Below are 24619 nucleotides of genomic sequence, written 5' to 3'. Positions count from 1 at the left end.
GCTGGCTTCCATATGTTCAGTTTTCTTATGGGTACCATGATATTTTGGTTTTATATTTTGTGGGTACCATGATATTTTGGTTTTATATTTTGAGGCTGTAGCACAGTTTACTTGACCACCTCTCCATTGGACAATTAAGTTACATACTTTTATTTTATTTTTTATAGTTGCAAATAATATAGCAATGGAGCTCTTTGTACTGTAAGGCTTTGTCAAATTTCTGAATATCTCCATTGGAAAAATTCTTAGATGTACAATTACTGAGTGAAAGGTTGTGAACATTTTTTCAACTCCTCATTCATATGTCTAATTCCAAGGCAAATTCAAATATTACAACAGCCATATTTAAGTAGCATATAGTGTTGCACGTCTGAATAGTTCTCATGTTTTTGAACATTATTTTTTGTGATGAACAGAGATCAAGCGACATGAAAACAAGCATAGTACTGGTTGTAGTTGTATCGTGGAGGAAAAATGTGACTAAACATGCTGAATATGCTGCTGTAATTTATGTGCCATTGCAAAACGGCTCTTAGCGAAGTACAGGCGGGTTGGAAGCCCGCCACATTTTCGGTGATTCCAAAGCCCTAAGCAGAAAGTGGACTTCTCTTGATGCTTTTTTGTCAAGGCTGTAAAGGGGCAAAAATGACAATTTGTTCTGTGCCATCAGGCACTGGCTTGCTAATGTCCACCACACCCCAAATGGAACATAGAAAAGTTGTCAGTAGATATGCTTAGTGATAGCAATCTGGGGTTGTGTCTTTCACACATTGCAACATGCTAAAAGAAAGAGGGGTCGAAAAGGCCCAGTAAGTTGACAATGCTTTTCCTACTTCAGCCTTTCAGCATCCACCTCTGCCTGTGGGATCTGCTTTCACTAAAACATTGCTGTTGTTGGACTATTACTACGGACGATGCGTGGTCTCAAGGTCTTAAATCACCCTTTCCCAGCAGGCTTGGATTTGGCCGTGCTAACCCCATTTGGCAGAAGGGAAATTATTTGTTTGAGGTCAAGTCGCGAAGCGCTGGGGTTTAGTGCTCACCTCACGTCCTGAGCCTTAGGTGTGTGTATTTGCCCCAAAGTAGTCGGCCTTGGTTGTCACTTCCATCTCTGGCCTCTTCTCCAGACTCCTGATTTGGACTTATTGCCCTGTAGCTGAACCAACCAAGGACATTAACTTGAAATATCTGAAAGGTATTCGTTTCTCAAAATATACTTCCAGTCTCACAAGCCGTAGTGATGACATTTCTGCCCCAAGCTGAGCCATTGGCTTGTTTACTCTTTGGACATTCAGATGCCGTGGGTCAAGGACATTGTAATTCACAACCTTAAAATGCTTTTCTCCCAAAGATGACACACTGGCTACTTTACACACACACATACCTTTCTTTTGATTATAAACTAATAACAAACACTACATTGCACTGCACAGTTTGCTAAGCAATTCCACACATATACTCTTGCTCGATCCTCACAATTACATCCTGAAATAGATGTTTTTAAATTTTTATAGATGAGAATAATGAAGGTTAGCCGATGCAGGCATGTAGTTGTTTATTCCTGTTTTCATTTTACCAACTTCATTTATAAAATGTTTCAGAATTCTAAGATCACAGAAATTTCATCTTTTTTTTTTTTTTTTTTGAGAAAGCAGAATAAAGCCAGAGGCAGAAAGCAGAGCCAGTGCAGACAGAGCCAACCAGGGCCTGTGTTAGTATGCAGCCATGCAGGCTGGTAGGCCTCTCAGTTTCCAGCATTAAGTCATAAATTAGATCTGAGTTTCCTGGAAACCTAAATAAAAATGACAAGAGAACATTTACAGAATTCATATCATTTTGTGAGGATAAAGCTCACCAGTGGCTGAGAAGAAAGAATGCTTCCCCTGATGGCTGAGAGAAATATCTTCTACGGGTATTCACTGAGTGCAGTGCTTCTCACTCATGGCGGCAGACTAGGCTCACCCGGAAACTCTTAAAATGTCCCAGACCAATCAAAACAGCATTTCTGGGGAAAGGGTCTGGATATGAACACATTTTCTTTAAACCCCCCAGGTGCTCCTTAGTGTAGCCAGAATTGAAAAACATTGAGAGTGAATTCTGAGTCACTCATGGAGCGACATTTCTACCCTAAATCCCAGAGCGGGTTCTAGATGTCCTGAGGCTGTCTGCCCGCTGCAGCAGTAGGGCATTCTGGAAGCTGACCAGGATGTGGGTGTTCCAGCTCCGTTTCTGATGTTTTCCCCAGGAATGGAGGGGGAAAGTTTTCAGAAACTGGACCTGAGGTAAGGTGAGCATTATTCTCTCGAAGGGACTTTGAGTAACGTGATGGATAATCTGGTAACTGGGGAGCCGAAAATGATTTCAGTAGCACAACCTCCGTGAGCGGGGAGCCAGTGGGAGGCTGACTCAGCCTCATCACCCCCGGTGGTCCATGGTGCTGCCTGAAGATCTGGAGAAATCACAGACAGGTTTATTTTGTATGTTTCCACCTGCTACCTGTTTATGACTCAGGATGGGGACAGCGCAGATGGTTTCTACCCTTTCCTGATGGATCGGGCATATCATGAAGCATCCAGAGAAAATACTGTTTCTAGAGGGTTTATAGGCCTGTTTGTTCACTGACCCAATGCCCTCCGTGGTTCCTACCTACCTCAGTGTCTGCAAAGAAGATACCTGAAACTAATATAATGTCATATGCCAACTGTTATGGAGAAATAAGAAAATTATTAAAGAGCTTCCATGGGCAATATTACATTTACTCTCCACTTGACAAGAGTATCCATGGAAAGCAGATGCCATATTTTTCAGTAGTTAGACAACAAGAAGGAAGTTCATCACACAGGGTTTGCCAAGCCTGCCTGAAGATCAGAGCTACCTGTGACACTTGGAAAACATCCAGCCTCCAACCCCACCCCACCCCACCCCACCCCTCAAAATGCTGGCTCCCTGGTAGTTGGTTGGACCTGAAAATCTGGTTTTGTTTTTCCTTTTTGTTAAAGTCATCGTTCCACTTGTTTCTTAGACTTAGGCAAATTTGGGAAGACTGCACCTAAAGAAAATCTTGATGATGAGTTCATTAAGAAATGGGAAAAGTTTCTCTAGGTTTGACCTCTGGAGGATCTTGGCTTAACTTTTGTCCCCAACACTCAGTCACTTTGTGCAAATTAGTTAAACTTTCTTTGTCTTCAAATTCTGTATAATGAGGGTCATTTTATCATCAGAGTATCAGAATAGATAACTAAGGTATGTTTGATTATCTGTAGCTAATACAGAGCCTAGAACATTGTAACTGCTTGACGTGTGACTGTGACTGTAACTAATGACCGAGCTGTCAAATTGTGTCCCTGCTGACAAAAAAAACCTTAACCCTGCCTGCATCCTAAAGCGATGCTTCTTAGCTGAGGGCACTTTTGTTCCTAGGGGACAGTTGTCATTGTCTGGTGGACACGTTTGATGATCATGACAGGGGAGGTGCTGCTGACACCTAGTGGGTAGAGGCCAGGGATGCTGCTAAGCATCTTGCTATGTTCAGGACAGCTCCCTATGACACGGAGTTATATGGCCCAAATATCGTTGTGCTCTTGAGGAGCTCTGTCCCAAAAGGACAGTGAGATAAATAAAAGGTCTTGTAAGTGGAGGGATAAATATTTTGAGTCATTGGCATCCTCACTGTGGAGACGGATCCAGTGGGACATAGGCATTTCCGGTGGATCGGATGTGGCTCTGGACAAGGGCAGAGGTGTGGATTTACTTCCTGGTGGGGCTGTTGACCAGGACTGATTTGTTTCACACTTGGGTCCACGTTTCTTTCTCTACGATGCAGTGTGGATGGCCCCCCTGGAGTCGTGTGGTGGGGTAGCCCTGGTCTGACCCAAAATAGCACTTAAGCTAAATCTTTTACCTCAAGGTATCCAAGATGCCTCATTTGAATGGTGATCATTTGAATGGTGATCACCTGGAGAACTTGTTGACGTGTAAACTTCTGGCCCCATTCCTTAGAGATTCTGCTTCAGGAAAGGACAGTGGGATCCATATTTATAAAAATCACCTCAGGGGATTCTGCTCACAGTTCCAGCCAGGTCTGGACCCTCTGAGTTCCCTGCCAACTCTGACATTCAGGGCATCTAGGACACCTGGAAAATGGAGATGTGAAGTTCTTCCCGCTCTCTCACCTCATGTGAATGAACGGTTTTTGGATTAAACTTGTATTTCTTTATTATTACGACCACTACTAATACTATGAACGGTGCTACGACAACTGCCAATAATGATAATAATAATTAACGATAACACAGAATGTTCTTAAGACTAAAATGAAACAGTCTCAGACACCATCCCAAGTAGATTTCGTCACATCTTTCCACGGATTCTGGGTAGGGAAATCTTACCCACTTGCCTTTAACCCCAAGTTCCTGCTTCCTCTGATGTTGGTCAGTTGATATGTCATCTTGTGACATTTACCCATAGCTATGTTGATTCAGGCAGAGTTTTCCCTGGTAACACAACCTCCGCTCCCAGCAGGCTTCTGCGTGTAAAGTCAACTTTTCTATGAAAAGTTTGGGTAGGATCAGGGGACTTGTAACAGAAATCGCTTCACATTGAATTATGTAAATCTGCCTAAGAATTATGTCTGCATTTCTGCTAGCTCAGACCCCTAGCATCTGCCATGTTGCTGGATTCTGACCTCTGGGCCTCTTTGCCCCAGTCTGGATGGAAGAATAAAGAAATGAATGAACAAATAAGTAATATTTATATTTATATATAAAATATATATCTGTACGTGTGTGTATATATGCATGTCTGTGTGTATATGTATTTATATATAAAATAAAATATATATGTACGTGTGTGTGTGTATTACACACAAACGCACAGAGGTAAATATTCTTTCGCAGGACGATCCAGCTATTCCTTCATTTCGCCCTTTCCTTCCTGATCCCCACACTGGAGCTGCCTTTTCATTCCCTTGAGGTCCCCTAAACTGTTTATATGAACAAAGATAATCCCTTCCTTAATAGGAATTTGGTGGCCAGCTGTGGGGTGTGCAGAGACCCCAGCACCCTAGCATCTGGGTCTCCCACACTTCCTGAACGCTGTCACGCACCTCGGCTCCTGCAATCCTCAGCAGAACACTTTGACATTATTGTTACTTCCCTTTTTCTGCAGATGAACGAGTGAGGTCCACTAGTGAGTAAAGGCTATAGGGACCAGCCCCTGATTCCTCAGTTCGAAATCCAGAACTTTCCCTTCCACAGCAGCACTTCTTCACCCTGGAAGTACATTAGTGTCATCTGGGGGGTTTTAAAAATACTGATGCTGGAGCTTTACTCTAGTATGATGAAAACAGATTGGCACTCGGGCAAATGAATATTTACAAAAAGCAGCCCTGCTCGGTGGTGTGTTTGTCCCAACAGACCCACCTGCCAATCAGGAGGCTGAGAACGACCAGGCGCACAGAGGTAAAGGCTGTGCTCCTGGCCTTTCTGGACCGTGGACTGTTCTCACAATCTCACCCAACCTTCTTCTAAATGTCGTTTCCAGACCCAAACTTGTGGATCATTCGATAATATTTCCGCTGAGTAGTTGCCTGTCCTAGAAGTCTGTCCACAATCCTACTGCTTCTCATCCTCTTTTTCCTCTTTATAGGCACAAAGAAGCGTTCTCACGGCTCGCCGGCCCCAAGCACTGGCTCCACAAGTCGCCTCACCTTGCCAGGTGGGTAAATGACATTGTGCCATGATCTTAGCGATCGCAGACAGTAGAAAGGACTGGTTTCTCAGGAGTTAAATGTAACAGTTGATAAACTGAAAATCTGGCTCCTTATTTGTCCAGTCTGCTCCACATGATCAGAGACCCTCTGTCATCCACATTTGTAAAGTTCCTTTAGGAATGGACATATTATGTCCATATTTGGTTCACAATCTCTCTTGCTTGCTGATGGCGGGAAAAGCATCTTGACCTTCTTTGATGTTTACCTGGTGTAGACATGCTTTGGAAGTACTTCTTTGAGAGACAGATGTTGTAGGGGGAGTGTGAGCCTTTCATGAGAGAGGAACTTGGGTTCAGATTCCAGCTCTGCCATGTTCAAATTGTGCAAGTTCACTACACTTATGCAGCCTCTTGACGTTCTATTTTCTCATTAGTTCACATAATGATAGGGATTAGAAATAATGCTTATCAATTTAGTATACTTCTGACTCACAGCAGTACTCATAACTAATGTCACCATTGGAGAAGATGGAAGTCATACACGATCTGTACTGGATCCCATCTAATATTTAGCAGAAAACTTGATGCATTTATGATGATTTCATATAATCGCTATTTAATATGAGAGACACACCTGTGTTGGTCAGTCTCCATGCATAAGCTTACATTCTCTACCACAATTTAATTTTTCCAAGTAGAACTTGGAAAAATACATTTGTTTGGGAGAAAGGAGAGCTTCTAAAAAGTAAATATGAACATAGTAGAAAATAATAATAAAAATTATAAGAAGGAAAAATGTTGCCAGTAATACGACCACTCAGAGTGAATCAAGATTACTTTTCCTTCCAGTCTTCATTGGGTGCTTTTCCCCATGGACTGGTATTATACTCTATGTGGGGTTTTCTTTTCTCCCTTTTAAAATTTAACATTACATCATGAGATTTCCCCCACGCTATTATACCTTTTTTAAAAAAATTTAGTGATTGACTAACATTCCATGTGATTTTACCACAATTTATTTACACTGTAGTTATATGTGGATTTTCGACTGCCCAAGAAGTTGGCACCCCTGACCCCTGCCTTGGTCAAGGGTCAACTGCATGTTAATTTGCCATTAATGTAGCTTGTATTTTAATATATGTTTTAATATAATACATTAATTATATTTAATTAGTTAATATATAATTAATATAAGACAAAATATATTTTAATATAATAACCTTATATTCTTGTGCATAAATCTCTCTATGGATATAAGACAGATTCCAGTCAGTAGGATTACGAGCTCACAGAATGTGTACATATTTAGGTTCGTGATACATGATAGTCAAAGTGGGTTCCAGAAAGGCAGTATTATTTCATACTTCTGGTGGTGAGTTCACCATTACACTATGCTCTTGCTGATGCTAACATCAATACTCTACTAATTTGGCGAGGAAGAATTATACCCATATTTGGTTTATATTTACCTATTTTGCAAAAAATTTGTTTTCTAATGTTAGCTTATCTTTTACATTTCTTCATTGGGGAATTACCGTGTTTTATCCACTCTGAGAGAGACAGCGCCTTGCATTTTGGCCCCATTGAAATAGGAATGTTTTGCAATCGATGGTGTGTTATAATTTAATTTGCAGCATTTTGTTCTTGGTTGTATATGAAATAATGGTACACTTTATAACCAGTGGCATCTTAGTTTAGATGAAATATAACCTGTGCCTATCTGCTTTTTCAACCTTAACTTCTTCAGCTTCCCCGCCCCGTTTGAGAACGGGACTCAACGTCCACTGAGTAGCCCTTGAACTGTCTCGCTTCTGCCGCTCTCCCCGAAACACTCCTTGCCCTTTTCCCCTCCTGGTTTCCTGCTTTCTGAAGTCCTTCCAAATCATCTAGGTAGAATTAATATGACTTACAATGATTTGCTTATAAGCCCCTTTACCCATTGGGAGGTGGCTTTTTCAAGGGTGGGAACTCTCATTCATTTTTTGCCTCAATGCCCGCCAAGGTGACGAGCACATGTTGGGTCCTTGTTAATGTTTATAAGCCTCGGTGCATGGATGTGTGAGTGAGCGCTGTCCATTTTAATTTATGACTATATAGAAAGCAACCATCCTCAGAAAAAGGCTCATTTTCAAGTTTGGATTTTCATCAACTATACTAACTTACTTTTTGGTATTGAATTGATCTTGCTTCATGATCTCTAGAAGCCCCTTTCATCTTGTTCCTGCTTGTGGTGATTGTACCCTCAGGACAATACACATTAAGAGGAAAACAGCTCTAAGCCGAGCAATTCCAGTGTGTAGTGATGGTGTTAGCTCTTCTTTGGGAGGTCGCAGCATCCCAGGGTCAGGTGGGAGCTCTGACTTGATCCTGAACATCTACAAGAATACACGGAGGTGTCTTGGTTCCCACCTGGCACTGGCCTGCCGGGTCTCCAAGGCCTCTGAGTCAGAGTCTGAGCCACCTTGTCTTTGTGCTTAGTTTGGGAGTCTAAACTGGCCCCATATTGGGTGTCTTAAGTTCTTACTTATGATCACCCCTAATTCTGTAGAGGCAGAGTGGGTAATTCTCAAAACACTTGACGTAATTAACCACTTAACGTAATTAGTCTAGCAGACACCCTCCACCACACTCGCAACGGTGGCCCGCTCACTACTCCTTCCTACCTCAGGAATGCCGCATGTCGCCTCCCTCTGACTCAGGCACTTCTACCTCAAGCTCTTCTGCAGGCTGTGCAACAGTTTAAAATATCATGTTTAAGGATACTCAAAAACCCAAATGGAGAAATAATAATCCTTAAAAAACAATAAAGTAAAATTGTGCGGACGCAAAACAAGAACAGAGATGTGCAACAGAAGCAACTCAAAATCTGAAATTAAAACAAACGTAAAAGAGAAAGAAAAACTCATGGTGGAGTTTTTTGCAGCTGAAAAGAGAATGAACGTTGGAAGATAGTCCTCGGGACCTTATACCAAATACAACATAGAGAGGGAACCATATCAGAAATGAAAGCATGAGCCATGAAACATTTCCAAGAAGATATGGCCTTGGATTAGGCAGCGGTTTCTTAGATAAAATTACATCAAGAATGAGAAAATCTTAAATGCCATGAGAAGCTGGTTATGTTCAGGGAAGTTGCAAGCATGTTGCCTGTAATCAAATAACAACCGATTGAGAGCAAAAATTTGCATTGGTGATAGTAAATGCCAGAAGACAGTGAGACGTATCTTCCATGTGCAGCAGGAAAACAAGGTAATAGATAAAATAGCTCAATTATTAGTTATGAGTGAAGGCAAAGTAAAAGTATTTTCAGGTATACAGTGATATAACTTACCATTCATGGACTTCGCTAAAAGAAATATTAAGGGATATACGTCAATGAGGAGAAAAGTGAACCCCAAAACAAGATGTGAGATACAAGAATTAATGGTGCACACACAAGTAAATAAAACATGCTGGTAAATTTGAGTAACTGGTCACCATAAAAATAATGTCCAAATTTTCTGTTAAAACAGGAAACAGAAGCTATGGATGGAATGAGAGCTATTCCATAGGGAGTTAAGGAGTACTAAGGTCTATTCTGTCCTTAGGCAGAACTTTGTAATTTTTTTTAAAAACTTTTGAACACAGATAATCATCAGTAAAATAATTTAAATATAACCTATGACATCTAAGTCAGCAAGTGAATAACAAAGGGAATATAGACAATGTATTGCCTTAACAGAAGGTAGAAAGAAAAAGAAGCAAAGAAGAAAGAATGAATATGAAATTAGATTGTAGAATCAAGTCCAAAACGGAAAATTAAATATCAGTAATAATAATAATTGCAAATGGCTTAAACTCTGATATTAAATACAGAGTTTATCTGATTATATAAAAATAGTCCAGCTCTCTAAGGACATATGCAAAAAAACAAAACAAAACAAAACAAAACAAAACAAAACAAAAAAACCCACAGAGAGTTTGCTGATGTATGGCAAAAGAAATTCTGTTCAAATATAAAGGTAGCTCTTGGAAAGATGTTGTGCATTTTAACATCTGTATAGAAATCTATTATACAGATGTGTCACGGGATATCTAATGATCGAGGTGGTTTTCCCTTTTTCTCTGCTATTGCAAACAACGCTTAACATTATGCTGAGCAAGAAAAGCATGTTGCAACAAGATATACACCATCTAACACCATTTTCATTATCTTTTACGACAACCAAAATATTAGGTATTTTATGGGTGCATACAAACGCGATAATCAAATGAATATAGGCACAGGAATAATAAATTCTGGATGAGGGTTTTTTTTTTTTTTTTTAGTGGGGAGAGTATCATGGAAGGGTATACTTCAACTCTACTTGTGATATTTAATCTTTTAAAATAATTTTTGAGCAAATGTGCAAAAGGTTAAGATTTTATTAAATGCTATTGAGAATACATGGGATTTGTTGTGTTATTGTTTATAACTTTCTGTATGCTCGAAATATTATGTATTAAAGAATTTTTAAGTGAAAAATCTATGGCTATCTTCTAAGACAGCTTTGTTTGGTTTTATCCATATAGACATGATTTTACATATATTTCAGAGAAATTTAATGTTTTCCCTTCCTAACCTATTGGGACAGATGAGTGTTGTTGGGATATGAGAATTCAGATATGAAAAAGGTTCTGTAAGTAACATGCTTCAATCCAGAAGCCACCAGAGACCACTTCATTAAAGAACAGCTTGTGTGGTTTCTGAAATCATCAAAGGGATTCTTCTGAAGCTCCAGCACCAGAAAACTATTCTGGAGACGACACCTCAAATCCTCGCACATCTACGGCAAAGCGACTCCTGTGGAAATGTAATAGCACCTGCAGCCAATTTTTTTCCAAAGCCAACTTCAGCTATTCCTTAGGAGGTTTGCGAACCCAGTCCAGCTCCATAGGTGGGACATAAGAGACGGAGAGCTGAGGATATGTTGGCTCTCACTGGAGGAGTGGCCCAGAGCTTCAACACCCCTTACAGACATGACCGCCATTGATGGAGACTAGTCAGTGACTTACTTCTGAGCAGATTCCCAGGGCGCCTTTCCTGCAGTGATCCTTAGATGGAAAGGTACAGTGCTGTGGCCGTTCTCTGGTGCAGATAGCTGATTGCTCCTCTGTCTCGGCTGCTGGCATGCACGGTAGTGTTGGCAGTAGATGTGGCTCTGCTTCCTATCTCACTGCCTGATGTAGAGTTTGAGTGTTTGGACGTCAGCTGGCTTGCAATGACATTGTTGTTTCCTGTTCTAGGGGACTATGGATAGAACGTCCATCCAGAGGATTCCTCTGAAGAGAACTGACCAGCTCTGGGGTCTGAAGACATTTTAGGAAGCTTATGTTTCTTTTACCAAAACAAAAATATCATGTGCATTGTAAGTTATTGAGTGATTAACTTCAAAAATGATAATTTCTGATCTCCCTCACCAGGTTTTTAACAATATATACTTTGGTATGTATTGCACATCTATCAAATGTCAGGGACTACGCTAGGTTCTTAACATGTATTATCTTATTTAATCATCATCCCTCTCTAAGGAAAGTATTATAATCTCCATTTTGCAAATTAGGTAACAGAGGCATAATTGGATAAATAGCTTACCCAAAGTTATCAGGCAGCGAACCTGCTCTTTGCTTTGAGTTTCATTACCGGTAGGTAAAGACTGACGTCAAATTTTTCTACACTGTAACCACTTGCCTGGAGATTAGATCAATTACCTGCAGTGTGGAGGGTCTCGCACTGTCTGTTAAGTGGAGATGCCATGAATACTGTCTTTGCACATGCCTTTTATCTCACATTCATTTTGACGAATGGCAGTTGTCATTTTTTCTATGGACTAGATCAAAATTCACTTGTTATTTAGTACTTCAGAGCTCTACAACCCTGGAGAAATTGATCTTTCCAGACTTCTTTGGCATAGGTCATCGTTGGTGGGAATGAGGGACAGAGCTACTGACTCAGCCTCACATTTCCCATCTTCATATGCATACATGGAAAAACGCACACATTACTGACACAAATCAAGCAAAAGACAGCTTACATAGTCTCCAAAATATTTTTTCTCCTTTGAAACAGCATGCACCATGCCCTTTGTGCTTGCAAGAGGCAAACAAAATGAAAACAAAAAACTGAATTGGGGATGATCATCTCCTTGAGAGAGGGCTTTCGTATTCTTTTATTTACTAGTTAAAATAATAATTTTATTAAATGAAACCACTAGTCCTTAAATCATAAGGTTGCAGGACATTTAATAGGTAGCCATTGTTCAAAAGAGGGAAGAGCCGACCTCCCAGCCTTTTTAAACTTGTCCTTCCTCAGAGAGGCTTGAAAACTGTGCCTTGGTGCCTCTGCATGCCAGAGGAGACCTGTAGGAATGAGCTGAGATTGTAGCATTTGAGTAAAACAGAGGTGCTCAGTCTTCAAATTTGAAATGTCAAAAGAATGTTCTTCTTGCACATAAGGGGACTGCAAATCTAAGTATTAAGATGTTGCTGAAGCAAGGGAGAAGAAACCTTCGGTTCTGAAGATTCGGTCAGCTTTGCCAGCTGGTGTGTATTCTAAGGGATTCATTTATTCTTTGGTAAATGGGAGATTTACAAAGGTTACTAGGGGCGATGTGGAGTAGTATATTCATTCATTACATTTTTCTCAGAGCCAACTCTTACCAGTATTGTTATCAAGCTCTGAGGATGCAAGTGTGCATAACATCTTTTCCCTGTCCACACTGAATTCATAGCCAACATTAATTACCTACAGGGAAAAGCACGAAGGAGAATTATCTAAGAGACCAGAGAATCAGTGGTTTAAGACTGGTTTCCAATGGCAGTGACTCAATTATTATGGCTCCGCATAGAAATGCAGGGTCTTAAGAATCGAAAGTGCCCTTTTCTTTTTCCTAATTATATTGTGATTGGATTCAGGGACTGGAACTCCTGGCACCCTAGCTGTTTGTCTAAGCCACGCTTCCCATCCGGATTTCCAGAACGCCACATCACTTGTGGTAGGCATTGCCCAAAGTGATTGAATGAACCCCATATTTGTACATTGCGTAATTAGCTTAGAATGTGGGCTAGATGATTTTGCTTTGCTTAGAATAGCCCTTGGTTTCAGCAAAGTGGTCCCCTTGGGTAACTGGATGGAAAAAAAATATATACATATATATTTTCACAAATGCACATTTTGGATAATTAGTCCTTTGTGAATCAGACTGGCGTGTTCTCTGCTGAATAGTCACAAATAAATTAATTAAGTTAATCTCTTTTTGTGTGCCAGGGTCTTTTAGTAAAATCTAGTTGTACAGGGGAGTTACATTACCTTTCTATACTATAACAAGGTAGTTCACCAGGGAGCGACTCATTAAAATGCCTCTGGTGATGACCTTTCATCTTCTGTGCTATGTAATAGTGGTGGTCACATACCAAGTACCCATGACATACTGGTACTATGCGAGGTTGCAAGGTACCATACAACATTATATCATTTTATCTTACCTTTAAAATCCTCACGACAACCATGCAAGACAGTTACTATTTTTCCCATTTCTGGAAAACAACAACAACAACAAGAAACCTGAGTCCCAGAACAGATGGTCTCCTTAGCATCTCACAGCTAGTAATAGCTTAACCCAGTTATACGTTGCCCCAAGCCTATGCTTCTCTCATTATATCCCACCACCTCCCTCAAAAGTAGATTTTCGTGGGTGTATTTCCTGTCATAGATCAGAACTTAGCACACGGCCAAAGTTGGTGGCTCCTGTATGTGATGACCAGACCCTGTCAGCTGCCCCAAGCATCCCTCGAAACCTAAGTATAAGCTAACTTGTTTTCAAAATGAACTCGACACCTTAGGCAGTGGTTCTCAGCCTGGCTACACGTTAGACTCACTGGGCATTACAAACATAGTGATGCTTGGGCTCCACCTTAAAATAATCCGTTACTTCAGAGACTCTTGTGGGGAGGGCTTGGCCATCAGTAAATTTTAAACCTATCCAGGTGGTCCGATATGCATCCAGGGTTGAGAACATACAGTGTCAGGTGGATGAAGGTCCCCAAATTATGTGGTTTATCTTTTCCCTGTGGACATATATTTCTCTGTGGACCTGCAAATACTGGTCAGGTCATCTTTCCATACTAGGGTAGCGGTTCAGCTCAGGCAGTGTCACCTCCGCTTCTTCTGGATGCTTTCTCAGACAGCAAGCTTCCTGTTCTCTGTGCTCTTTACTCTGTGAGATTAAAATATGGAACCCGTAGATTATTCAGCATTCTCATTTTCTTGAAGTAAAGTCCTTAGAGAGCCAAAGTTGTTAAAAATGTAGATGATAGGTTGTTGTCATATATTGCTGCGGTGAAAACCTTTGAGTTAAAATTTTCACCCAAGATCCTAGAGCTCACCTGGCTTGATTGCTCGTCTCCAGTGACCTTGGCTTTTAGGTACCTGTTAACATTCCAACGTGGCATACGTAAGGGTAGAGATGAGAGCAGGTACTTAAGAGATCCATTGGCCAGGGGCATATGTAATTCCCTCTGGAGCTATTACCACACAAATTGTATTAAGGGAGGATGATTTTTTGGGAAAAGTATGGTTATGGTTGCTAACAAGGGTATCCAAGCATCCTGTATGTTACATGGTTATGTACTGAAATATTGATAGTATAAATAAGGTACAATTTTACCTTAACTCATTTAACTTATTATGGTAGTTATTTAAACTTACTCCAAACTTTGGTCCAAGGTTATTTTAAATATGGGAGAAAGGCTCTGACCACTTGGATATGAAACCCAAACGCAGACATCCTGCGTATTAGCTATGTAAACTTTGGCAAGTTAAACTCTTTAAGTCTCAGTTTTCTTACCCCAAGAGGGGGTGATAACAGTGCTTGCTTATTAGGACTACGGTGAAGATAAAAGGCGAGTTCATTAAATTCTTAGCATTGTTCTTAGTACACAATGTATGCCAAATATTATAATTTTTTTTTTTTTTACCATGGCATATCCTGAAATGAAAATCATAGGCTCAGTTCTTACCTTGTTCCCGCCTCAACGGAGCTGATGTTAACATTCCAATGCCTTGCAATTCTAAACTCGTGGAGGATTTTTGTGCATTTTTATAAGGGCTTTCCATCAGATTTCAGACACATACTATAAATAGACACTGATTTTAAGAATGGAATGCATGGCAGCGGGATTTTGTTCTTCATGTAAAACACTGAAGAGGCATTCAATGATTATTTTTTACCTTGTTAGTTTAGTGTATGCGTTTGTGTACACGCATGTGCGTATGAGAGAGAGAGAGTCTGTGTAAATGCAGACTATAGAAAATGTCTATAGATGGAAATGTTTTTTGCAAAGGTCATATTATGGCATTATCTTTGAATGAGAAGAAAACACATATCCAACACTTATTTTTATTTTATTTTTTTTAAAAAAAGGTACTGATATTAGAATTTATTCAGAAGCCAGGAGCAAACCAAGTTGCTGACTTTAGAGATAGCAGTGCTCTGCACAGGGATTCAGCAATTCCTCCCATGAAGTTGCCACTTCGGCTGCCGTGCAGTAGATGCAGAGGGTCACGCAGCAGTCGTAGGCACTGGAAAGGACAGAGATGCTGATGTGCAGGTTATTATTTAACTCCTAGGAACTAGGCTGGACTTAGATTAGATGAGGTCAAGTGACCTTTCTCTCTGGCCTGCTTTCACTTAGCACAAAACGATAGGGCATGCTGAATTAATGAGCTCGATATGATAGAATAATGGTAATGATACTGAATTATCCTAGTTTTTCTGAAAGTGTTTTCTGCTGAACACTCTGTGAGATGCTCCTGATAAAGGGGCTTCCTTGGCCTAATAAAATTGAGAAAAACTGCATACTATTGGCTATTCTTAGGGATTCATAATACACGTCTCCATTATTTATGTCTCAGAGAAGTCCTGCCATGAAAATATTAGTTTAACTTTACCCCCCGCCCCTTCCTGCAACAACTTCTGTTACGTTCACAGCTTTATTGAAGGGTACTTTGAGAAACAGTAGACTAAATCGAATTCTCAAACAAGGAGTTTCAAAAGCACCATTCACATTTCAACACTTAAATCTAACTAACAGCCATATCAATTTTATATATTTTATTATTTTATAAAATTTATTATTTATAATAAATTTCTATCTATTTTCTGAAGAATAATTCTATGCAGTAGTCTCCCATGTCAGAAAGAAAAAGGAGCCACCAAGCAAAAACGGTCTCAGAGAGAGACACAGAGGGACACAGAGAGAGGAAGAATTATAGACAGGTGGTAGCAGAGGAAAGGGAGAAAATCATGGATACCTTTGGGAGGAATTGTGATATTTATGAAAATGATGAGATTTAAACAAAGGAGGATTAACATTCCTAAGAGAGTATTGCTTTTATGAAAAACAAACATTGCGTGTAATTGTAAAATAAAAGATGATGATGGGTCAATTTTTGTCCTGAAGTTTTCTTTTCCTAGGGACGTTTGAAAGTAATATAGATAATGACTTTCCCTAGTGCAGGTTCTACACAGAGACATGTGCCTCTGTCAAACCTTCATTAGCTAATTAGATCTTTTTCTCCAAGTAAATTGCTCCAAGAGACGAAGAGTAGACTTTGTGACTGTGTCCTCAACAGAAAAGGGTCCAGCTTGCTGATAACGAGGCATACAGAGGGGAGTGGGTTCTGTCCCCAGTTTGGTTGTATCTCTGGGGGTGGGGTGGGGGTGGGAAGGAGGATTGGGATCCCACTGCTTGGATCCGGCTGTGGGAAGTGCCCAGTTGATGAAAAAGCAGGGGTCAGAGCCCCGTCTAGGAATTTTTCAGGAACAGCCGGAAGACAAAAGAAGAAGTCCTCCGAAGGCCACGCCAGTACCCCAGAAGAAAGTCCCCATTCGGCTCAAGATGGCGCTGTCATTTCTGGCTCCGCTCTTTTGCCCCATCGTCAAATCACGTTGCCCTGCCGAGGGGAAGGGCGATCAATGCATACGAAACGGCACTCTATGAATTTTCTCTTCTTCCTACATTTTGAGTGAAGGTGACAGCAGGCCTACAAGGATTTCCACAGTCTCGGTGGGGAGCCGATCTCTGTCAGTGGGTTCAACTCTATTTGCGGTGACTCCAGTGGCAAGGAGAGTTTTTGTTCAGACAATGAGAATTCCAGCAAACGGTAAATGTTTCTTCATGCTGAGAAGTGGGAAATTCAATAATACTTTGGCCGGGTTCATGCTGAGTAGTGAAAATAGAGTGAATATGGAGGGACTGTGACTTGGAGAGTAGTAAATCAGCCGGCCCAGACGCTGGCAACACTCCGCTTCGACTCTGAAGCTCCCTCCCGTCCCTACTCCGTTCTGCCGGTTTAACTGGACTGTTTTTATGTTTGTTTATAGAGTGTTTCGTGCTGCAATCCCTTGTTTACCCTAAAAAACAAAATTAAGCACTCTGAGATCCTAAAACCTCTGTTTTTTTATGTATATATTATGATGTCACTACAGGACCATTTGCCAAGTTGGTGTGGGTGTTATGGAGCTTGTAGGAATAGCATCACTTATTATGCCTGAAAACTTTTTTCATCTTTAAGCAGGACACCAGTTTCAGGGGGTATTACTAGAATGGAAGCCCCTTGAGAACAGGAATTCTGTCTCTTTTGTTCATGGTTACATCAGCAGGACATAGTAGGTGCTCTAAGAAGTCGATGACTGAATTGTAATCTATAGGCTGTCAAATGTATACTCAGCTATGAGCTCTCTGAGATGTCTAGTACTATAGCCCAAAGTAAGCTCAGTTTTCTGACTTTCTGTTGTGTATGATTTTCTAGAATAGTTCTGATATATGATTCTAAAGAAGACATTTTGAGTAGTATGTTTCTTTGCAAAAGGTTGCATTGCTAAAACCTGATCCTCAGAAAAATTAAAAACTGTAAACAATAAAAAAGAAACAATAGTCATGTTTATATTACTCAGAGATAATCAATGCTATAGTTTAAATGTATGTTATTATAGATATAACATAAACACATATTTATGTTTTCATAGTAATGAAGTTAGATCACATGTGCTATCATTTTTTATTTAACAGTATTACACAAACCTATTTTTATTAATAGACATCTGTATCATTTTTCCATAGTATCACAGTAGTATATTTTAAGAATGTACCAGAACTTAAACTATTCTCTAGGATTGTGCATTTAAGTTATTTCTAACCTTTTGCTTGTTCATAAACGCCGTGCATTTTCCTGTTACTGGAAGAGATTTGCAAAGCTGGTTTTTCAGGTAACCTCTTGTTTGACAGAGCTGTCCCCCAGTCCTGGCCCTTCAAGCTGAGCCACCTGCGTGTCACACCCCTTTGCTGGCCCCTGCAGCGAGAGCTGGCGTTTGAGACAACGGGTTCGGCATCAACTCTGCTCCTCCACGCCTTTTACCTGATTATTACAGCTCACCTGTTTGTGATTATCATTGAACCTGGCCTTATCTTTATTCACTTTTACACTGTCTCATCGACTAAGCACTTCCCATCAGGACCAAGAAGGGGAGGAGGGAGGGTAGGTGATGAGGGCCTAGAGCAGACAGGAGTAGAGGGGAAGAATCAATTAGTATTTTACCTTCTTCTGTGTGTACATCTGCAGGTAGATGATGTGCTTTTATTATTATCTATAGTCCATACTTTATTCAGATTTCCTTAGTTGTTACCTAGTGTGTTTTTTTTTTCTGTTCCAGGATCCCATCCAGGATGACACATTGTATTTAGTCATTGTGTTTACTTAGGCTTCTCTTGGCTGTGACAGTTTCTCAGACTTCTCTTGTTTTTGGTGACTTGGACAGTTTTGGGGAATACTGGTCAGGTATTGTGCAGAATTTTCCTCAATTGTGACTTGTCTGATGCTTTTTCATCACGAAAATGGGGTTATGTATTTTGGGTAGGAAGACCATGGAGTTAAAGTGCAATTTTTACAATATCATATCCATTTCCATCACATACAGTCAGGGGGGCCTAATGCCAACATGACCTATCACTCCTGATGTTAACCTTGATCTCTGAGGCAGCGTTTGCTAGATTTCTCCACTATAAAGTTCTCTTTTGTCCCCTTTCTAGACTGTACTCCCTAGAAGGATGTCACTGTGTCCAACCCACACTCAAGGCTCCTCCACCATGAGGGAGGTTTATCTACATAAATGATTTAAAATTCTTTTGCATGAGAGATTTGTCTATTGCCCCACACTTATTTATTTATTCAAATATTTATGTCAGTACAGATTCATGGATGTGTATTTTATGCATTGGGTTATAATTCCAAACTTCCCTATTTACTTTGTTGCTCAAATTATTCCACCTTTGGCCATTTGGGAGCTCTTTTATTGGGGGGCCCCTTTGTCCCGTCATTCTTTTTTGCCCTTTCTTACTTTCTGCCACTTTAAGATGCTCCAGGTTTATCTGGTACATTTTGTTCTCCAGTCCTAGAAACAGCCATTTCTACAAGGAGCCCTGGTTCCTTTTTTTGGAGAATGCTGTTAGAAACCATGATCTGGGCTATGGGAGTGCTCGTTGCTGCTGGGACTTCTAGGCCAGTAGCTGCTTCGTCACATCCAGGCCCTTCCAGCTAATAGCACAAGGAAATGTGTGTGTGTGTGTGTGTGTGTGTGTGTGTGTGTGTGTGTGTGTGTATTCGTCTTCCATCCATCTCATTCACAGTTCATCCATCTGTCCATCTACCATTCATCCAGAATATCCATTCATCCATCATCCATCCATCATCCTCCATCCATCCATCTCATCCATCCATTATTCATGCCTATTCATTCATATATATTCATTCATTCATCTATCTATCTATCTATCTATCTATCTATCTATCTATCTATCATCTATCATCTATCTATCTCTATCTGTATCTATATTAAGAATGAATTCATACTGCCACATGAATCATTCTGGCCTCCTCTTTCTGCTTTTCTGTAAATTCCCACCCTAGCAGAGAGAAACCTGGCTCTCACTGTCTACCGTTCGTGTACATAGTTGTCCAGTTCTAACAGACATATAGAGTAGTAGTAGAATTGTTAACTCCCATGGGAAACAACTTCATCAGCCAGTATAGAGCACTCGTGTGCAGCATCACCGACCTTTAGTCCAACAGAATCCACTCCTATCCAAAGTTAGCCACACTCTGTTTGATGAGGTTGTTTCCTACATTTATAATGCAGTTAAATTGTTGTGTTACATTCCGCATTCCATTCTGTGATTCCCCTGACCTCCTAAATTATTTTTTAAATTTGCATATATTCTGGTTCACTCCTTGTGTTGCAAAATTCTATGGGTGTTGACAAAAGCATAGCATCACGTATCCACCTCTACAGTAACATATGGAATAGTTTTACTTCCCTAATAATTCTCTGTGCTTCACCTGTATAACCCCTTCTCCTCCCTTCAAAACCCCAGCAATCACTGATCCTTTTATCATTTCTATTGTTTGGCCCTTTCCAGAATGTCATAGAAATGGAATCATACAGTATGTAGCTTTCTCAACTGGCTTCTCTCATTTAGCAATATACATTTAAGATTCATGTATGTCTTTACGTGGCTTGACTGTTCATTTCTTTTTAACACTGAATAATATTCTGTTGTGTGGATGTTCTGCAATTTCTTTATCCATTTAACTGCTGAGGGACATCTTGATTGTTTCCAGTTTGGGGAAATTGTGAAGAGGCTTCTATAAAATTGTACAGGTTTATATGTGGACATAAATTTTCAAATCAGTTGGGTAAATACATAGCAGCACAATGACTGGATCACATGGGGAGACTAGCTTCATAAGAAACTATCAAACGGTCTTCCAAAGTGGCTGTAACATTTTACATTCCCACCAGCAAGAATGAGAGCTCCTGTCACTCTACCTTGTCAGCAATGAGCATCATCAGAGTTTGGGGGGATTTTATCCAGAATGTGTAGGTTTGTACTATATATTACTGTTGTTTTAATTTGTAATTCCCTAATGACAAAAATCGTTGAATATCTTTCTATGCTTTACCATGGGTGTATCTTCTTTGGTGAGGAGTCTGTTCAGATCTTTAGTTATTTTAGATACAAAACTTACATATACTTTTTTGCAACAATTTTCTCAATGACGTACCTTGTATTAGCACTTCAGGATTATGCGCCACATTGCGACTTTAAAAGCTTACATACGATGCTGAAATCTGATCGATAACATGGCTGTGCTCACTGCTGTTTGCCTTGCTCTTCCCCAAAATGACCCTATTGCTGCCTCTTACTTCCTTAACCGTATCCATTCATTAGAAAAGAACTTTATATTCCGGAGTGATCACTGTCTATCTCTAGGAATTTGTTTTTATTTAAAGAGAATGACCAAGGTGAAAATGTTTATTCATCTATCTGCAACTAGTTATTTCCAGTGAGAGTTTAATTGTGTTTTCTGGTTTTGAAGGAAACAGTTAGGTCCAGGTGCGAGGAAGTCGTGCCACTAACGGTTAGTGAGGCTAACGGTTGTCTGTCTTCCTTTGCATGGTCTTCAGTCATCAAGCCTCCTCTGCGACACTTTAAACGCCCTGCTTATGCATCTAGCTCCTATGCACCTTCGGTCCCAAAGAAGACTGAAGAGCATCCTGCAAGGTACAAGATGCTGGATCAGAGAATCAAAATGAAAAAGATTCAGAACATCTCACATAACTGGAACAGAAAATAATAGGTCAGGGGGAAGAGAGGGAGTGAAGGAAAGAGAGGCCCCCTCACCTGCCTCTCACCGCTCACCGGCTGCAGTGGGATATGTCTCTAACACCCCCGGGAGCCTGTGGGGCTGTGCAATCAATGGTTTGCCCATGAGGGCAAAGCGAAGGCTATATTTGATTTTCCCCTTTGTTGTTCTGTTATAGACTTATCAGTTGCTGGATTTGGGGGTCAATGCAGACTCCAGTAGCAAACCAGTAAGAGGGTTGTCTCGTGTGGCTTTTATTGGCATATATCTTTCAAAGTCTAAATTAGATCAAAATTAAAATGATACGACCTATTCAGAAAAAATGAAATACCTCTCATTGACACTATTTTTATCCCTGGAATTTGACCTGCCCCCATAAAACTCTTAGTTTAATAATCATTGTATTTAAGAAATGCACTTCTAAAAACATCTTTTCAATTTTAAATGCAATATTTAAAATTCAAGTAAACACATGACTTTCAAAGTAAATGCACTCAAAACAAAAGTTGTGCTTCTGAATGTAACAATCTTAAAGGGAAAAGAAGACTGATGAATCGTTGTGTTTATAGATATTTCTGAACTCAGGCTTCACAAAGCAGATCCAAATTAAAACTAAAGACCCTTGTTCTGGTTCTTACTGTGTGCTTCAGGCCTAATAGATTTACTTAAGGCCATGAAAGTCTGTAGGAGGCGCGTTTTGGTTCTGCGTTCCTCTAATTCTTCACTTTCACTCACAGTAGACAAAGCTAGAAATCGATGAGATGCTCACGCCTCAGAGATTCTGAGTTCTGGGGCAGGAGGGTGTAAAATGCTGAACCTCATTTGAATTCCTTATTTGAAGATTTTTTTTTTTTTTTTTTTTTGCCATAAGATTGGAGATGCCTTTAAGTTTAATTTCAGATCATCTTCCTAACAGGTCACATATGTAAGTTTCAAACGCCAGAAACAGCGTTTGATCCCTTCAGAAAAGGCCTGGTGCAGTGGAAAACTTTACGCTTGTTGTTAGGCAGATCTGATCTCCAGTCCTGTCCTGTGTATAACGAGTTGCAGGTCCTCGGTCTGATGGCATAATCTTTGAAAGCTTTGCTTAACTAGAAAGTGGGATTCATAACGTCCGCTGTGCCTTTTGTGATGACGGTTAAGGTAATATCAATTCTAATTGATATTGCTGAGCTTGAAAAGTGATGGGGTCCAACAGATGAAGCTAGGAGGATTTTACATCTAGGAAAAACTCTCCAGGTTCCCCCTCCCTAAATACACTCATACAAAGAACAGACTGTGCCCTGATGCCACAGCCTTTGGGATCTGAGTGTAAAGGGTTTCGGGTCCTCTTCTTTCATTCTTCATAGTTCATTTTCAGTAAACTACGAATATGCAATTGAGCCAGTTCCAGAGTTTAGTGTCCATCCTGCTATTGAGCAAATCATTTATAATATGCTTTATGATGGTATTTCAGAGAAATTTAAGTACTATACAAAAAGGAAAATCACTGTGACTTCGTGAGTGAAGCAATTGTAATTCTTAACTCCCTGCTCAGTGCCTGAGCAAAAGGACCCTTTTGCTGATAGCTTCTTTTCCACCTGGATTAGGCTAACTCAATGGGTAACTTCTACCTGTTCATATACAGATGCCTTAGTGCTTTCTGCCTAGAGACATTTGGCCACACAATGAAACTGCCCACGAGGTGGTGGCTGCCTTGCTACCCAATGGATTCTGGAGGAAAAAGGGGGTGCTATAACATATCTAACTGAAAGTAACCTCGCAGGGTGATCTGATCATAATTCCTAACTGGACAGGTCATGGTGGATAGTCATGCTCCAGGCATATACTTCTTTAGTAAAAGGCTTATCTTTGCCTTAAGTAAGCCCTGTCTATTGTTTTTGTGCATCTAGGTTAACATACCTTTGAAATGTCTTTTTCAGACCCCTCCAAAGGTAACTACCCACAAGAGGGCACATAATGTCGTTAACTAGCCTGTAATCCAATCTCGGCCTTGCTTTGTCCCACCTTTATGTAATTTTCCTCACTGCTCTCCTTAATTCTAGACACACAAAAGAAACTGCAAACTGTCATTCTGGGAAGCATTGTTCTCAGTCTGTGGATATCTGCTTCCAGGCACATCCTCTGCTTGGCTCAAAAAAACTCATAAAAAATTTTTAGAAAAGTAATTGTCGACATAATGTTCAAAGCTATAGAAAAATTTTATGAGTTCTTATAGCAAAGAATCAGCCCACAAATAATGTCCCCCATCTAATCCTCAATACCTTCAGTCTTAGGTATTGAGACTTCAGTGTGGCTGTGGTTTCTTCTCTGTGCATCTTGATATTGGAAACTGTGAACCTGGAGAAAAAATTTGGCTCCCTCTGTATTCTTTTACTCCAAGATGTTATTTTTCAATCTTTGCTAATATTTTAATTGAGCAAATGCACAGATATCAAGATTCTGCATTGCTTGTAAAATGCCTACCATGTTATTTGCATGATGGATTGTATAGAAATGCCAAATTATATATTCTTATAGCAAATAAAAAGATGCTTTTAAAGGACTTTTTTGTATGTGAGTCATGTTTTTCTTCTCCAGAATTCTGGGATTCATTTGAAAAGAGTTAGATTTCCCCTATAGTTGGCACTATTCAGTCCTGAATATCTTGTCAAGATGAATAGTAAAACTTACCCTTTTCGACTTGCTTCCTGACTGTATAGGCGATAGCTTTTTAAAAATCCTTCTACTCCCTATACCACAAACCCGATAAATTAATTTGTTAATATGAGTAACCCATAGTAGAAACTAGTCCATAGGTAAATAGCTATGTTATCAACTCAGTCTACATCTTCCAGGCAAAGCGATATAGCTAGTGGTTAAGAACTGGGACTTTGGGGTTAGAAAAACCTGTAATTAAATCTTGACTCTGTCTTTTGTTTGCTCTGTGAGCTTTGCCAAGTTTCAAAATCATTCTGAATTTTAGTTTCCTCTGCTGTAAAATGGGAATGATAATAGTTCCCGACTCACCATAGCACAAATCCACGCATAGAGTAAGTAAGGACCCAACTAACATTAGCTATTATTTCTTGGAGAAAAAGTGGAGCGTGGTATAAAGAAGTTAGGCTTGTGAGTTTGAGAGCCATGTCACTTCTAGGACATCAGGTGGGTTGTTAATACCCTTCAACCATATCACACTACACTTTTTAC

At 40.1% G+C, this 24619-nt stretch overlaps 1 protein-coding gene across 9 annotated transcripts in view; it reads left to right on the top strand.

Annotated features, from left to right (window-relative positions):
• The window catches only part of PDE1C (phosphodiesterase 1C), a 446101-nt gene extending 422126 nt beyond the window's left edge, over window positions 1–23975 (top strand). For 8 of the 9 annotated variants that reach the window (XM_039862680.1, XM_039862678.1, XM_039862679.1 and 5 more), the window contains 2 exons: window positions 5647–5715; window positions 21252–23975. In XM_039862680.1, coding sequence (XP_039718614.1) covers window positions 5647–5715; window positions 21252–21421 — 239 coding nt within the window. In that variant the 3' untranslated portion in view covers window positions 21422–23975. Of the gene's footprint in view, window positions 1–5646; window positions 5716–10974; window positions 12977–21251 lie in introns of those variants that run through there. The other variant, XM_039862682.1, reaches the window with a different exon arrangement.
• Window positions 23976–24619: the final 644 nt, after the last annotated feature.

This window comes from Pteropus medius, unplaced genomic scaffold (genome assembly GCF_902729225.1).
Source record: "Pteropus medius unplaced genomic scaffold, Ma_sr-lr_union100, whole genome shotgun sequence".
NCBI lineage: Eukaryota > Metazoa > Chordata > Mammalia > Chiroptera > Pteropodidae > Pteropus > Pteropus medius.
Note: the sequence above shows the minus strand (reverse complement) of the source record. Positions and strands in the feature narration are given on the sequence as shown.